At 42.7% G+C, this 16496-nt stretch overlaps 2 protein-coding genes across 2 annotated transcripts in view; one reads left to right on the top strand and one right to left on the bottom strand.

Annotated features, from left to right (window-relative positions):
• The window catches only part of LOC146193974 (cell adhesion molecule Dscam1-like), a 640182-nt gene that overhangs the window by 354121 nt on the left and 269565 nt on the right, over positions 1-16496 (top strand). The gene's annotated exons all lie outside the window — the stretch shown is intronic.
• LOC146193975 (uncharacterized) lies at positions 8681-9436 on the bottom strand. The gene has a single exon (XM_084602912.1). It carries the CDS (start codon positions 9434-9436, stop codon positions 8870-8872), a length of 567 nt encoding a protein of 188 aa, XP_084459038.1. The 3' UTR covers positions 8681-8869.

Below are 16496 nucleotides of genomic sequence, written 5' to 3'. Positions count from 1 at the left end.
TATGTATGTATGTATGTATGTATGTATGTATGTATGTATGTATGTATGTATGTATGTATGTATGTATGTATGTATGTATGTATGTATGTATGTATGCAATCTCTCTGAATCCGCTCTGTTGTCCTAAACAATCGACGCGGTTATTTTTTCTCCATCTAACACACCATGCACGATCCATGCTGATTTCCTCTTAATGTGAAAGCCCTCGCCTCATAGTCAGAGTCGAGAAAAAATTTTCTGTGACTCGCTGGTTACGTAGTAACTGTGATGCTATCCAATGGCGAGTCACCAAGCGGAAAGTGGGACGACGGTGTGGACAGCAGACAACCATGCCGCCAGGTCCTTCCTCTAACGCTTTTGACACGCCATTCGCTCGCACGGCTTATCAATGACAGATCTCTAGTGGCACCAGGCGTTCTCTATTTTGCATCAAAATAGTGTCGCAACTGCTTTTTGTGCAGGGTTCAGGGTAACGTCCTACCATTTCACTTCCTATTTGTCATCCACCTACTAGGCAGGTTGGAGGTTAGTTTGTTATAGGGATTCAAAAAAAACGACATATCTACACTGTAATTTTATGCCATGCCATAAACACTTCTAACCAGTTTTAAAGCTTTGTACCAGTCTCATAATATCAAACTCTCAAGCCAACCCATGCTGAACCATGCAATACAGTGCTTGGGCACGTCCTATTTGGCAGGAACAAAGTTAAACACCGGCTAATATTCCTGGATCTGAGCTGGGATTTGATTTATGCGAGTTTCTTCCCTAACGTATTCGGTACTCTCACTACTCGTGCTATATTCTAACGCTGTCTTTACCATATTAGTTTTCATAGCTTTATGTGCCGAACTAGGTTTCACCTAAAACCTTCTTGTTAACCTCCAACTTCTGCGCCATAGGCGATGACATCAAGTCAATTATCAATGGAAATTCACCTGTCCTTCTGAGATAGGCACTTAAAAAACAAAAGGAATCCCTAAAAAATAATTTAGTTTAGTTTCATCAGGAACTGCTAAGCAGCTCGGTGCTTTGGCTGCCTTCTTCGCCCTCAAGAAACACGCTCGTAAAGAATCAATTTTTCTTCGTCGCTTCTTTCAGACACTTCAAGCTCCTTTCTTCAGTTCAGCATGAGAATTGCTCACAACATCTGTGTAGAATGAGAGTTAAAGAATACCGGTTCCCGAACGGCTGAGGCTCGTGCATGGTTGAACGACATCGCGTAGCTTTGCTAGGCAGCGTCTGGAGGGGGAAACGGTTTCCATCCACCATTTTATCGAATCATTTAAGCGCGCAGGCAGCGGAGATCCATTTCGAGGCGACACAATTCACGTCGAGCGAAACATCGTTAACGGTAATGCGTCAGACGCGGCGCAAGCAGTCCCCTCCACTGTTTCGAAACGGAGGGCTCCATTGCGAACGCTTTTGAAGCCAGAAAGGCGCCCGCCTCCGCCAGACTGGCTGGCAGTCGGCCAGTGGACGAGCTGGTGCCCATACCTGATAATGGTCTTTTGCAAAATGCCATTCGTCCCACCGCTCGGAGAGTGGTGACCACCTGCGAAAAGGTTTTGTGGCTCAATCAGTCTGGCGGGCGTAACGATCCTCGGCGTGGCGTTGAACGAGGCTCTATTTATAGTTTGTACATCTCCACGCAGCGCAGAAGGCGAAAACGTTGCGCCAAACAACAGGCAATAGCCAACTTCGCAAATATTGAAGTAATATTGACGGTGAATTTGCTTGGCTTGGGAGTGTCCGTCTTCGGTCGTCTGGTGAGAAATAGCTGTTCACATCTCTTGGGGCCAAACAAGAACAAGAACAAAAACATTTACTTTTAAATGTTTTTTTTTCTGCACCGTAGACAGGTTTTGAAAGCGACGTGTATGTTGATTTGATTGTCAAAGCACTTAAAGATAATGCGGCCGTGGACACAGTTAGATCATACGTACCTTCATTCTCTTGCATGCTCCTCTCTCACCATTCATTCGGGTGGTGCGCATAATCAGATACCCTTAGATTGTGTGGGGGTAGCTGCTCCTTACTGGCAAGAATTCCTTAGGCGTAACGGTAAAAGCTCACTAAAATCGAAGTACCCATTGATATGACAGAGCAATTGGGCGCCTGGTCCACAGCTTTAGTTAATCGCACGTCACAAAATGGGTTTGAGTCAAACGTTCACGAAACAACATGGGCGATACAGATCAAAGAGAAATCACTCATTGGAGAGAAAAAAGAGAGGGAGAGAGGGCTGTAGGCAGAAAATAATACTAGCTCTGGAGCAGTCTACTGAGTCCAGCGGTGCGCTTGCTATGTGGTCTACAAAGAAATGTTACACATGCAAGAGGTTTTGATACTGACAGCAACCTTAGAACAGCGTGCAGTGCTGTTTGAGAAAGGCGAGAAAAGGAAACAGAAAATGTTCTCCGGTGCACCGCGATAGTTCAACGACCGCACTTCCTCACTGGTTGGCAGGCTGAGGGCCTGCGGTGTCCAATGCCGGGAGTCTTTCGGGAGAGCGGCAACGGCGCGGGCTAATAGACACCACTAAACACTCTGTGGCACATCTAAACTACCCACCCCTGTCATTCTGCCCTCGTTTCTCTCGTCGTAACACCTCAGAAAGCGCCGCATCCGAACTCGGTGGCATCGCTTGACAGGCGCAGTGATATGCACTTCCCACAGGTCAATGGTAACTGCTCCATGCATGGCTGACCCCAGCACCGACATATTGACAAGGCGAGCGCCAATCAGGAGCCACGACTACCGGATGAGTGGTACAGTGTCAGCACATGAAGCACTGAGTGCGTATCCGAGTCGAGTCACTTCCCTTCGCCACTTCCCTCATACCCGTGCGCGCTGACTCATTTGCTGACCTTTTATCCCCGTCGGGACTCTGCGAGGTTTGATGCTGGGACAGAGGGTCGTTCACCGGCCTCGTTAAGCTCTTGGTGTAGACGGGAAAGTGCGGGAGAGTTCATTTCGTGCGTGCCGATTCCTTAAATGTGATATAATTTTTATAACGCCCTCATTTTACTCTAAACAAGTAACAGCCACTTTATTCCGCTCTTTCAGACACCGCATGCATTACTGGCATATTTGCTAATGTACAAAAGTGGTAATTTACATAAGGTGGTATAGGACTAGCCATGATAGATAAATGCTCGACATTTAAATTTTCTCTAGAATTGGAGTAAAATTTATTGGATAAAGAATTCTCAGTGTAATCCCTGATATGCCAAGATCAATCCACTATGGGAATGTATGCGTGTTGTCTCTGTTGGCATAAACAAAGTAGAAATTCTATTTGCTCTTGGCCTACCTCGCAGGACAGCGAGTAGCGACTTATGATAACTGAAGTAACCCACAGTTCATGCTGGGGCCTTTGCTCTTTTTATGTCCTCTGCGCCAGAGACTTACTTAAGCGATCGCGCTCTCTGTCCTCTTTTGTGGTTAGCGCTCCCGCCTGTGGTTGGCCTCCACGGCGATAGTTTTCACTGGAGCACCACTCATGGAAGTTAACAAAACAGGCTGGCATAAAACGGAGCATAACTGAACATAAAAACTCCCAGGTTTGTCAACACGTTGAACATTTTTGTATGTGCAGACAGAGATCGAGAAGTCTTGAACTGCAACGATAATAAACAGACGTGCCTCAGTATTTGCCAAATATTCTAAATCTTTGAATGTTACTTTTATATGGCGTTTAGAATTGTGGGTGAACATGAAGACAAAAACTTCCAGGCTTATTCTGGAAACCAATAAAATGTCATCTAGTGAGAGCATCGTATTCAGAAGCTATAGCAAGATGCTGTGCATGCCGTCTAACATAAATTCTACTCTTTTCTATCATCCATCAAACTTTTTATCTTTCAATGCTCTCGAAGAAAACTAGTTTACTGTAAGTAGTAATTTTTGCCACTCTACTAGGCTTAGCAACTGTTGGAAAGAGAGCGGAAGTGAAGAGCGGAAACGCAGGAAGGTCAATCAAGCGACGCCTACTGTGCTACATTGCACTTGGGAAGTCGAACAAAGGGAGAAAAACGGATAAGAATGGGCAATCGGTTTTGGAAATATATGTCAATCAGTGTTAAAAACGCGCCACAAGGTTCAGTGGTTAGGACGCCATAATTCTGAACCCAAGGACACAGAATGATCAGTCTCAAGAGTACTGGGATCTTTTTGCCTCCATCGTAAAGTAAGGCAGTCGTGTTTATGTTCTAAATTTATCCTACCTCATGGCCGTCGCTACATGTGAGGGAGTGTGAGCAGCTTGTACTATATTGCACAGTGTTGTCGAGTAGGGAGTTAGCATTTATTTTTTCTAGTTTAGATGGCAACGTTGCGAAACATATGCACGCTACTAAAAAATAACTGAAGTATGACATAAAAAGGTAGCAATAAGAGTAGTTTTCAGTGAGGATTCTTACAGTTGATGGTGGGCACCCAAATGTAGTTATGACCCGAGACACAGTTATCTAAATTCAAAATAAATTGCATGTAGCGCTAGGACATATGTAAGAATGGAAGCCAGAAATAATATCCTCAGAGTCTGTGATCATCAACTCTCATGTGTTTCCTATTGTCAACAACCTTCCCTAAATTTATATAATCTGCGTTTACCGAACCTTCTTCGACGTAACTGCTAGACTAAATTGCTCAATTAAATTTTCGATTGGGTATAGACTTGTGCCAAACAGACGTAGTTTACAAGCGACTGATATATCGAAAAATAAAAATGAAGACGTCATGAGTCTATAGAGATTTCAAATGATCATGTGCACTTTCACTTCTATTATAATTTATTTTACGCATGCTAAAATTAAAACTTCTTCTTAGAGAACACAACTTTAATACCATATATGTAAAATATAGTTAAAATTGGAATTGCCCGGAAAAAAGTCTGCACTAGCAAAGAAATTATTCCCAAGAAGCTCTTTAGAACTAAATTATCGCCACCACATACAAGTAAAACGAAAAGACTACCAGGCAGTTTACAGCACTTCTGTCATGAGCGAAACAATATATCACTATGGAGCGATGCCTTATAATATGAGCATTATCTTTGCTTATAACACAGAAAAGCAGTCGATGCATAAAATGGGAACTGGTTCCCTTACAATTTTATTTATTGCTGTCACATGTCTGATACGATGAGATTTTTTTCCGATGCTGCTAATTGTTTGATTATAATTTTCTGTAATTTAACATTACGCTTAAAAAAATTAGGACGTATCATCGCTCATAGTGTGTGTTCTCCCTGGCGCAATTGTGTCTGGTGTGTGCATTGCATCACCTGTGTCCCGTTTTGTCAAATGGCAGCTTTGTTGAGCTTTATTCTCGCGTTCTCACGTAGCTTCATCGCTTATGGACTCATACAAAACCTGCAAATGGCCTTTCGATGCCCCTTTATGTTTATATCACTGTATATCAATAACGAGGCTACACGTAGCATATAGGCGTGTAAGTTTGGCTTTGATTGTCTTGGTAGATGACAGATATAAAAGATATTGCCGCTGTCTTCTCGTCATCAATTGCTGGAGGCATGCACATGACAGGGACTGTTAAGTACGCTGTTACCAAGAGTGACCTAGATATAAAGCCGCACTTGAACTACGGCGTACAAGTACGCGTAGCTCGTTGGCAGTGTGCCTAAAGCAAGATCCAACAGTCCTCGAAGACAGGATTCACATTTCACGCTCCCATCCCAACGGCGAAGCCCGAGCTGGCAGCTGCTGCCAATTTGGCGCCACAGACAATGGCCAGATTCTGACATACTGCTAGCGCACACGAAAGACGCACACAGGGGGAGAGGACACATACTGTACTGTCCCCCTACCTTCTGTGTGCGTCTTTCTTGAGTGTTATTAATAAAGATGGCGCCTCCACGTTCAAAGTTTTAAAGCGGATTTCTGAGTGCAAACTGCGCATCAGCGGAGATTTATCAAAGCGGAAGCACCCCAGGGTGTCATAGGCAGCCATCGCCTCATGCCCTTAAAGTGGCGCTAGCACTGTCAGAATCTGTTCACCAACACTCCCAGTTAAGAGCTTTCGCAATGGCAAACCGCTGTACTGCATGAAGTGGTGCGTTCACACTAAAGAATTGGTACTCATAGGCTGTACTCGAAGCGAACAGAGTGTTGAAGAAACAAATTAGGGCGACACTTAAGCTCCACTTTAAGGGCATGAGGCGATAGCTGCCTATCACACCCTGGGGTGCTTCCGCTTTGATAAATCTCCGCTGAGTCGCAGTTTCCACTCAAAAATCCGCTTTAAAACTTTGAACGTGGAGGCGTCACCTTTATTAGTAACACTGTATCAGATCGCTATTATTTTCAGTGACCGCCGCATGCTCGCACGTTCTTTTCCGCCTTTCCGACTGAACGAGTCGTATACGCTATCACGTAAACACGGTTGATTGCCAAAGTTACCCGGCTACCTTCGATAGTTTTCATGAATCCTAAAACGTTCAATTGCTGAACAATATTGTAACGGATGAAATGGTTTTAATACAGGTGAACTTCGTATGAAGGACGGTCGTACACGGCTCAGAAAAACCCGGAACAGTCTGCGCGCGCCTCGCTTCCCCCGCTTCTTCGTCTGCTGCTTCTCAGTGCGCCGCTACGCGGCGTAACAATATATATTATCGGCGGTTTGCACCTGTGGCTTGTATACTGGAGGAGCGGAGTTAGACTCCCTGTGCCATCTGGTGCGGATAAGCCATGCCTTAGTTACAAGGGTTCCACCGAGCGCGCTGTTTGCTTATCTGGGGTGAAATATTTTAAAAGGAGTCTTTAACCTAGCCTTAGATCGTTATTATAAGAATAGTCACTTTATTTTCATTACGTTTTGCCATGTTGCGTGCATACCATGAGATGATTGTCGGGCGTTAATTTACTGTGATAGTTTTTAATTTGCTGTTTAATTTGTATATTTCTACTCTATCTATCTTTCTGTACTTCACAATTTTCATGTTATATATGTATATGTCCGCCTTGTATTCACACGTCTTGCTACCCTGCCTTTACTCGGCCTCGGGTATCTCTCAAGCTATCGTTGTACCTTTTAGCCTGAGACCCATTTCCTGTATATTACTGGAAATTTCTTTTTCAATTCAATTAAATTCAATTCAAAATATTTTGCGTCATACCGCTCTTCTGTTAAACTTACACTTTCAACCAACTAAATTGAATTTCAACCAATCATCACATTGATTAGTATGAAATAATAAATGAATAAATAAAATAACAAATCTACAGTGCGTCACACTTACTGCTTAACTAGAAACCCTCGAATGTTTTCAATACTCAAATGCAGAACAAATTACGTTTTTGCGATGTTTAAAATATATTTTACCGGAATGTTTGAACACCCCGCTCTATAGCAATCTAACAAAAATGCCTTCCTCTGCACTTCATGAACTGTTCATTGACTCATCATCATCATCATCATCATCATCATCATCATCATCATCATCATCATCATCATCATCATCATCAGCCGAACTTACCCGATGCAGGGCTAGACTTCTCCCATGTTTCTCCAATTAACCCAGTCCTCTGCTAGCAGCATCCACTTGGTCTTTGCCAATTTTTTAATCGCACCCAGCCATCTAATTTTCCACCGCCCCCTGCTACGCTTACCTTTCCTTGGAATCCAATTGGTTACTTTTAGAGACCATCGGTTATCCTCTCTTCGAACTACATGTCCTGCCCATGCCCATGTCTTCTTAATTTCGACTAGAATATCAGCAACTTGAGTTATTTGTTGAGATTGATTCTGAGGACGCAGCGGGAAAGGGACGAAGACAAAGAAGGAACACGAAAACAACAGGACAGGCGACAACTTTCAACTGAGGGTTACTCGCGTGAACCCTTGCATTTTTATGAAGCACTCAAGCAGTATCATAATGGCCTATCGCATAGTCATCCACATGCAGCGTTCAGATAACAGGTGTTATTGCTCACAGGCCAGATAAAGCTCATCGAGTGCACCACGTTAGTCAAAACAATAATAGGAAATCATCCCAGTAGAACATGCCAGCCTTAAAAGCAACTTGTTGGAACGAGACCCAATATTATCGATTTCGCAAAAAAAAAAACAAACAAAAAACGTCAGAAACAATCAGGAGCATAAATTGAACCACACGCCAGAGATGTGCTCGTGCCCAAGACAAGCAAGGTGCTAGCTTTTTTTTTTTTTGCAACGTACCGAACACCCTACAATGTATGGTGTGGGGATGCAAGGGACCAAATAATACTATAACCACCATGGCCTTAACCAGAGAGCAGTGGGAGACTCACCTGTCAAGCCCCAACCTGGAGGATCAGCGTAGTCTGTTCTACCGGACTCAGGAGATGGCTCGGGTCCACGCCTTCCTGGACTGAGGAGGCTACCCACCTAGGGCTGAATATTTCAAGCCTTCTCGAAATAAATTTTTGTATATATCTCTCTCTCCCTCTTCCGTAATAACGAAAACGGGTGACAATGATTGACAAAAAGAACAACAGAAACTCCTAAAAAACAATGCACATGAAAGCTTAAACAGATGAAAAATGAAGCACATGACCAGCAGAAACTTGGAACAATCAATCAATCAATCAATCAATCAATCTTTATTTAAGTTTGTACATACAAACTGGGGATGGTGAGAAAAAAGCAGTGAATTATGCACCGCTTGACGGGCCTCACCACCCCTACAAGTCAGCAGTAGGCACAAGGCAAGAACAACCACTGGTAAAAAAAAAAAATGAATACAAGTGCATCTACAGAACAAGGTTGACAGAACATATCTCATAACTGGCAGCAATAATAGACGCAGAAGACCGTGAGGCTATAACACAGAGTGGCACAGTACGTTCAAACACAATTGACATCACTGTAGCATAGATTGCTGAATGAAGCTTTTACGAATGGAAGAAAAAGACATAATATTCACTTGGTCACTCAAAGGGGTATTTAGAAACTTTGGCACAATAAATCTCAACATACAAAACCCATAGTTAGTTCTGCACTTTGGTAATGCAAACCTACTCTGCAGTCTGATGTCGTATGATGAGTGGCGACATGTAATAGGAACAATTTCAGAAAAAAATGAATCACCCTTTTTTATCGTTGATTTATAAAGACATGTAAATCTGTAGTCAAACAATTTGTTGAAAGGTACAATATTATAATGTAGGTAAATGTGTTTAGTAGGCGAATCATACGTCCCGTTGACAATTGCGCGAAGCATTTTCTTTTGTAATGTTTGCAGTTTAATGACATTGGATACCGTTGTATGGCCCCAGACAAGAAGGCAATAGCTAAGGTGCGAATAAAAAAATGCATAATATAAAGTAATTTTAGTTTTGATAGGTAGAATATGCCTGTTACATGAAGTGATTCCGACAATTCTAGAAAGCATTAACACAATATTATTAACATGGGCATCCCATGTCATCGTACTGCTAAACGTTACACCTAATGATTTGAATGTGTCCACGTACTCGATTTCACTGCCATTGAGGTATAACGAGGGGCGGTAAAGTACTTGTTTTCCTTTAGGAAGGAAGAGTACTGCTTTAGTTTTTTCTTTGTTTATCTTTAATGAGTTGGCTGATGACCATGTGGCAAGCGATAAGAGCGTGCAATTCGCGGTGTCTGCTAAGCTTTTTACGTCTTTGGAAGAAAAAAATAGGCTGGTGTCATCTGCATATATAATGTATTTTGCGTGGTTACGGATATTAGGGATGTCATTTATATATATATTAAACAGGAGTGGCCCTAAAATGCTGCCTTGAGGGACGCCATTCGAAATTCCTAGAATCTGTGAAGAGGAATGATTAATCACCACATACTGAGAGCGTGAATTCAGATAAGATTTGATTAGGCTGAGAGCATGTCCGCGTATGCCATAGTTTTCTAGTTTTGCAAAAAGAATATCGTGATTTAGGCAATCGAAGGCTTTACTGAAATCAACGAAAACACCGAGAGTTAGAAGCTGTGACTCAAAATTATTTAAAATGTATTCTTTTTGGACGAGTAGCGCATGCTCCGTGGACCTATTTTGTGTAAAGCCATACTGACAGTCGGTTATTACGGAATGTTTCTGCAGAAAATGTTGCAAACGGATGCGAATCAGTTGTTCTAAACCCTTAGAAAAGTACGGAAGTACAGACACTGGCCTATAGTTTCCCAACTTGTTCGCATCGCCTTTTTTATATATCACGGCTACCCTGGCTAGCTGCATGTCAGTAGGGAAATGAGCCGTAATAAGCGCGGTGTTGTATATATAGGTTAGGCATGGCGTAATTATGTCAAGAATGTACTTAACTGTTCGGCTCTGTATATTATGTGCATCAAGACTGCAGGTGTCTTTTAATTTTCGGCATATTGCAAAAACTTCACTTTCGTCCGTTGGTCTTAAGAAGAGAGATGCCTCTATCTTGTCACTCAAGAAATTCGCGATTCCGGCATTGAATTGGCTATAACCTACTTCGGAAAAGAATTTATTAAATGCATTTGCAAGGCATGAACCTGAGGTCTCTTTACCATCGATTATTAAGCTCGTTATGTTCCTGCTGTGTGTGTTTCTATTTAAAACTAAGTTTAAGCGCCTCCATTTTTCTTTGGGATTTCTAGAAAGCTGGATATCAAACAAGTTGTTATAGTAAGCGGCTCTAGCTATCCTAATTTCTTTATTCAGCTGATTGCGCAATGATTTAAATCTCGCTAGTACGTCCGCATCTCTCGTTTTAATGAACTGTGCAAACATCTTGTGTTTCTTTTTCACGAGTCGCGTGAGGCGACGGTTCAGGCGACAAAATGCACATGGAAGTTTAAAATTTAGGAGAATTCATCTTTGCGTCAAAGTAAAACGGAAAACATCAAAAGAGGTAACAACCGAAAACGCTTATCAAGAACAATGAAAAAAGAAAAACCCGAGTATAAAAACTACAGGAATCCTTCAGGAAAAGCCGCCTCCGCTTCGCTGATGGCCTGCTAACGCACAAACGTCCTGTTTTCTTGAATAAATAAGCATCTACTACTTCTTGCTTTACTTCATCTTTACCGGACTTAAAAAAAATCGTCTTGTCTATAGTGCCGGACGACACCCTCGGCAGGCTTTGCAGTGATCTGCTAGGAAGCTTCCTTGTTGATTGCGCACATTCCGCAAGTGTTCACTGGCGCACACAATAAAACACCTACCGGATTACCATATATGTAGACAGAACCGCAGCTCAAAGGAATCTGGTACGCAACTCGTGATTTACATTTGGTGAACTTCTTTCGTTAATAGCGTAAACCGGTCGTATTTATGGCTTGTTCATGAAGCGAAGTTTTTACAATTTACTTATTTTGATACGATAGGATATTTTATGGATGTAAGAAATGACCGGCACAGGCTTCCTTCTTACTTTCGGAATTTTCTCAACATGCAGTCGCTTCACCTTCTGAAGCAACATTTCGGAAGCAGCCAAAATCAGTGGGGGCAAGTAGCCTGCTTGTTTAAGCCTCTGAACTTGGGCGCTACAACTCATAGACATCATGTGATGGCATGGCTTTCTTAAAGTGCTCTGAAGAGAATTTTAAATTATAGCTCTTTTGCGGAGCTTCGAGTGGGAACTGTCAAAAGGTGAGAATCCTGTCTTAGATCTGGGATTGTACGCCCAGCAAATATGATCATTCCTAAACACAAGCCTTAAGTCTAAGAACTGCAGTCCGGCATTAACTGGTACTTCATATGTTAGGTGAGGTACTGGCTGTGATTGGAGAAAACAGATAACGTCCTAGTTACAGCCTCGTCTAAAGGTTGCGGTACCCCCTTCAGAATAGTTAAAAAGTCATCAACATATCTAAGAAAGGAAACAACATTCGGGTCATTGAGTTGACTTTTTATTTGATTTCTAACAGCTGACAAGAAAATGTCACAAAGAACAGATGCTACAGAAGACCCAATAAAAACGCCTTTTTTTAAGAGAAAAGAAGCCACCTTCAAACGAAATGACGGTCGAATTCAAAGAAGAATTCTATCAAGGCACAAAACTGTCACTACTAATTCCAGCAGAATTTTGAAACTGAACAGACCCTGTGTTCATGATCTTGTTGTTGACTGCACTTAGGAGTTCTTGATGAGGAACTGAACATTATAAATCTTCAATGCAGATGGAGAAACCATTATATTCCAGAGGAGGCAAATGCTCAAGTTGTTGTTCGACGTTCAGTGAACTACGCACGTTGCTTCTATGTTCCTTCTTTGTCTTCGTCCCTTTCGCGCCGTCCTCAGAATCAACATCAGCTATGAACCAACTAGCCCAAACCAAAGTACTTCGTGAGTTATTTCTCTGACCCATTCTGCAGGCTTCCTATCTTTTAACTTTACATTTGCCATGTCCCGTTCCATGGCCCTCTGCGTTGTTCTCAACTTAAGTAAAACCCTTTTCGTTAACCTCCATTCTTCAGCCCCATATGTCAGTACCGGTAGTATGTAACTGTTTTTCACTTTCCTCTTGAGCGATATCGGTAAGCTGCTTGTCATTGTTTGAGTACCTTCCAAATGCGCTCCCTCGCAATCTTATTCTCCTAGTTATTTCTCTTTTGTGTCCGTATCTGTGGTGACAATCCGTTTTAAGTAGACATATTCGCCAACCACTTCCAACGCGTCGCTGCCTAGTTTAAACTGCTGTTCCTTTCCCAGACTGTTCATCATTACCTTACCCTTCTGCATATTAATATTTAGGCCTGCCATTCTGCTTCTGCTGTCAAGATCATTTCTCATTAGTTGCAGGTGGTCCCCTGAGTTAATTAACAAGGCAATCTCATCAGCGAATCGCAGATTACTGAGATATTCTCCATCGATCCTGATGCCTACACCCTCTAAGTAAGCTGTAAATAGCACTAGGGAGATCATGTCTTCTTGCCTAACACCTCTCTTAATTGGAACTTTATCACTTTCTTTATGCAGTACTATAGTTGCTGTGGAGCTACTATAAATATCTCCCAGTACATTCACATATGGCCCACCTACACCCTGATCTCGCAATGCTTGCATGATCGCTGACGTTTCGATCGAATCAAATGCTTTCTAGTAGTCAATGAATGCTATGTGTAGGGACTCGTTATATTCCGAGCACTGTTATGTCCCCAGGTTTACAGTGTGGATATGATAGATGGTAGAGTACTCGTCCCGAAATCCTGCTTGATCCTTTGGTTGATAAGCCTATGGTTGTCCTGATCCTATTAGCGTTTACCTTGGTAAATACTTTGTACGTAACTGATAGTAAGCTTATTGGTCTGTAAATTTTCAAGTCCTTAGCGCCCCTTTTCTTATTAATTAGGATAATGTTAGCGTTATACCATGATTTCGGTTCTTTCGATGTCATGTCAGGCATTGAGTATACAGGGCGGCCAGTTTTCCTATCACGATATTCCCCCCGTCCTTCACATAATGTGTAGTTACCTGATACCCCCCAGCTGCTTTCCTCCTTTTCATAGCTTCTAAGGCCTTCTTAACCTCGTCCTTTATTACAAGCGGAACGTCTCATTGCTCTTCATTACCACCAATTCAGTCTTGTCCTGACTACTATGGTTACTGTAGAGGTCCGTATAGAACTCCTCGGCTACCTTGATTTTCTTGTCCATGTCAGTAATGACATTGCCCGTCTTATCCCTCAGTGCATACATCTGAGTTTTGCCTGTACCTAATTCCCTCTTTACCGCTTTCAGGCTACGTCCATTCTTCAGAGCATGGTCAAATTTTCCCATGTTATACTGCCACATGTCGACCATCTGGCGCCTATTGGTTTGCTTTGATATTTCTGCCAGTTCTATCCGGTCTGTTGGGTTGGAAGAGTTCATATTTTGGCGTTTCTTAACGAAATCTTTCGTTTCCTTAGACAGTTTTCCGGTATCCTGTCTAACAATTATACCACCTACTTCTACCGCGCACTGAGTAATGATATCTCGGAAGTGCTGGTTCATTCCTTATAGGCTAAGATCAGCTTCCTCGGTCGGTTAGCACTATCTATTCTGCAGCGACAGACTGAATTATTCTACTTGTCTCCTTACCGCTAATTCGTTGATGGACTTCATCTTCGCTAATCTGTTCCGTACCCTCTTCAAATCCAGATTAATTCGAGACATTACCACCATGTGGTCACTGCATCTCACTTTTTCGATTAGCTTTACATACTAAATAATGCCGAGGTTAGAACACAGTATAACATCAATTTCGTTTTTAGTCTCCCCGTTAGTGCTTTTCCACGTCCGCTTGACTTGACTCATTAACTGGGTTGCATTTATTACTGTGTTGAAATGTTTTTACCTGTTATTTCTCTTTTTCTCTCTCTAAAGAATGTATAATGCTTCTCCTATGTAACCGTCTCTGCAAAAGCAGCCAACTTTTACGGGTGACGAAGCTTGTCAAGCGGTCATCGGAAACCACTTTTTTTTTTGTCACCCACAGTTTTTGTATAACAAATGTTGAAATATACTTGAAACTTGAAACTAAGGCCATTTAACTCTTTTGAACAATTATTTGGCTCATTTTTTGTTATCTACTTCAAATCACGGAAACGCCACACCATAAACGCCTTGAATCTTGTCTTTCTTGATTTTTTTTTTCGGTCACGACACAGAGGTCGCTACATGTACATGTACCAGCAATGATAAACGCATGAGCACATTTTAACACCAACTCACCAAGGTTATGTTACAGCACGACCTTTGTGCTTGCACCGGAGATTTTAAGTGCCATTTGTATGTCAAGCCAGCCGCGCATCTAAGAAGTCCATTATTTTTAACGAGATTGCGGCTGTGTGCATGATTGGCGGAGCGCCCGTGTCGTCTTTTCTTTCGAGGGTCCCCTTTGCGGTGGTCCTCAAGATAAACTGCTCCCACCTTGCCCAGTATAGCATGCACAGTTTATGACCACCTGGATGAAACTGTGAAACTGCACGTCATTGGTTTTCTGCCACGTGACTAACTGACGCTGAGTAGAAATTTTATAACTAGTTCAATCTTTTTATATAATTTCTCTCTATACATATGGGGAACGACAGCGTGTAAATGACCTACAATGTTACCCACACGTAATGACGATGCACATGTTTTCTACGAACACATGCCAAATATGGCAGTATCGCCATCAACCTACTGAAAAAAAAAACTCAAGAAATATTTATTGCACGGCCTCTGCAATGCAGTGCACTCCCATCACTCATTTTTGTATTAGCGAACGCGTCTTTCTGGTTAAGTGGTTCCAAGCCGACCTTTTCCTCCTACGCATGAATAGAAATCTGCAGTACAGCAATACTAAAGATGTGAAAGACTATAATAATTGAGGTCTCATTGATTACACTCGACCACTATGAGCATGTATATCACTCTGCTCGATGTCTTGTCAAGTGCTCCAGGTCCCTTGATTGCTCTCCCAGGAGAGCAATGCCTCTCGCAAATTGCGCTGCAGCTTTCGCAACCAGCCGACGAAGCTTTGATGAGCTCTCTAATTAATATTTCCTGCAGCGCAATCCCAGGGAAACAGGCGGGCACTCACTGTCGTTTTCCGCGTCGTGGGGATAGAAACTGGGCTCACACGTTTTTCCTTTCGCAACAGCCGCCTTTCACCGGGGGCGACGAAACGTAGCCACCCGAGTGAGCTCCCGGCGTCCCGGATTCTCCCCGCACGTGTCAGAGCCTACGCTTCTATCGCCCTTTGTGTTCAGGCTCCTTTTGTTTCCCGATCGAGCGCAGCTCGCCTTTCGCTTCCAGGCCTTTCTTCATCCTATCACCTTTATTTCTCTTTTGTTTTTCGTTCGCTCTGCAACTTTTGCGCAGTTCTGTCTGCGACTTCCCTGCCCGCCGATCGACGATTTTTCTTCGCATGTTTGCAGCATTCCGCTTTCGACGCCAGCCGGCATTGTTTCGCTGGTGAGAGAAATCGCAGGTGTTCCTTGAATGCGCGTAGGTTGGTTGCCTGGCGTTTGAATCTGAATGAAAGAATACACACAGTTCACTACCTCAAGCAGGCCCCGCACACCCAAGCTTTTTTGTATAGCGAAGCCTTTTTTACAGGTATTTACAACGCCGCCAAAACGTTGATTGTGTTGGTGAATAAATAAAGTTGAGCTGCGAGTAAGGCGGGGGTCTCACTAAAACTTCATGGGCACTTCTTGCAAATAAATGTACCGTATATATCGTGACCATGTGCGCCGCTTTGTGATCAGTAATTACCACGTTCGGTACCACTACTGCGCACACCATAGATGGAGGCTGTACAATTAGTTTTGCGAGGCATAAATAATTTGAATGTTCGCCCTCATGAAGCAGCGCAGGAAGTAATGATTGATTACGACAGTGCTCCGTGAGTATGTAATGAAGCAAACGAGTGGATGTTGGAACGCTAATATCTGGCCAAAATCCAGTCAGCCGCCTTATGCAATTGCCGATGCACCGCACTCCTAAATTTTCATGTAAATAAGGCTTAGCAGTAATGCTAACTGTAAAATAAGGCGAGAAAGTAT

The sequence above is a fragment of the Amblyomma maculatum genome, chromosome 4, assembly GCF_055883805.1.
Source record: "Amblyomma maculatum isolate TAMU_Amacu chromosome 4, ASM5588380v1, whole genome shotgun sequence".
Lineage (NCBI taxonomy): Eukaryota > Metazoa > Arthropoda > Arachnida > Ixodida > Ixodidae > Amblyomma > Amblyomma maculatum.
This window is presented reverse-complemented; position numbering and strand designations above follow the sequence as displayed.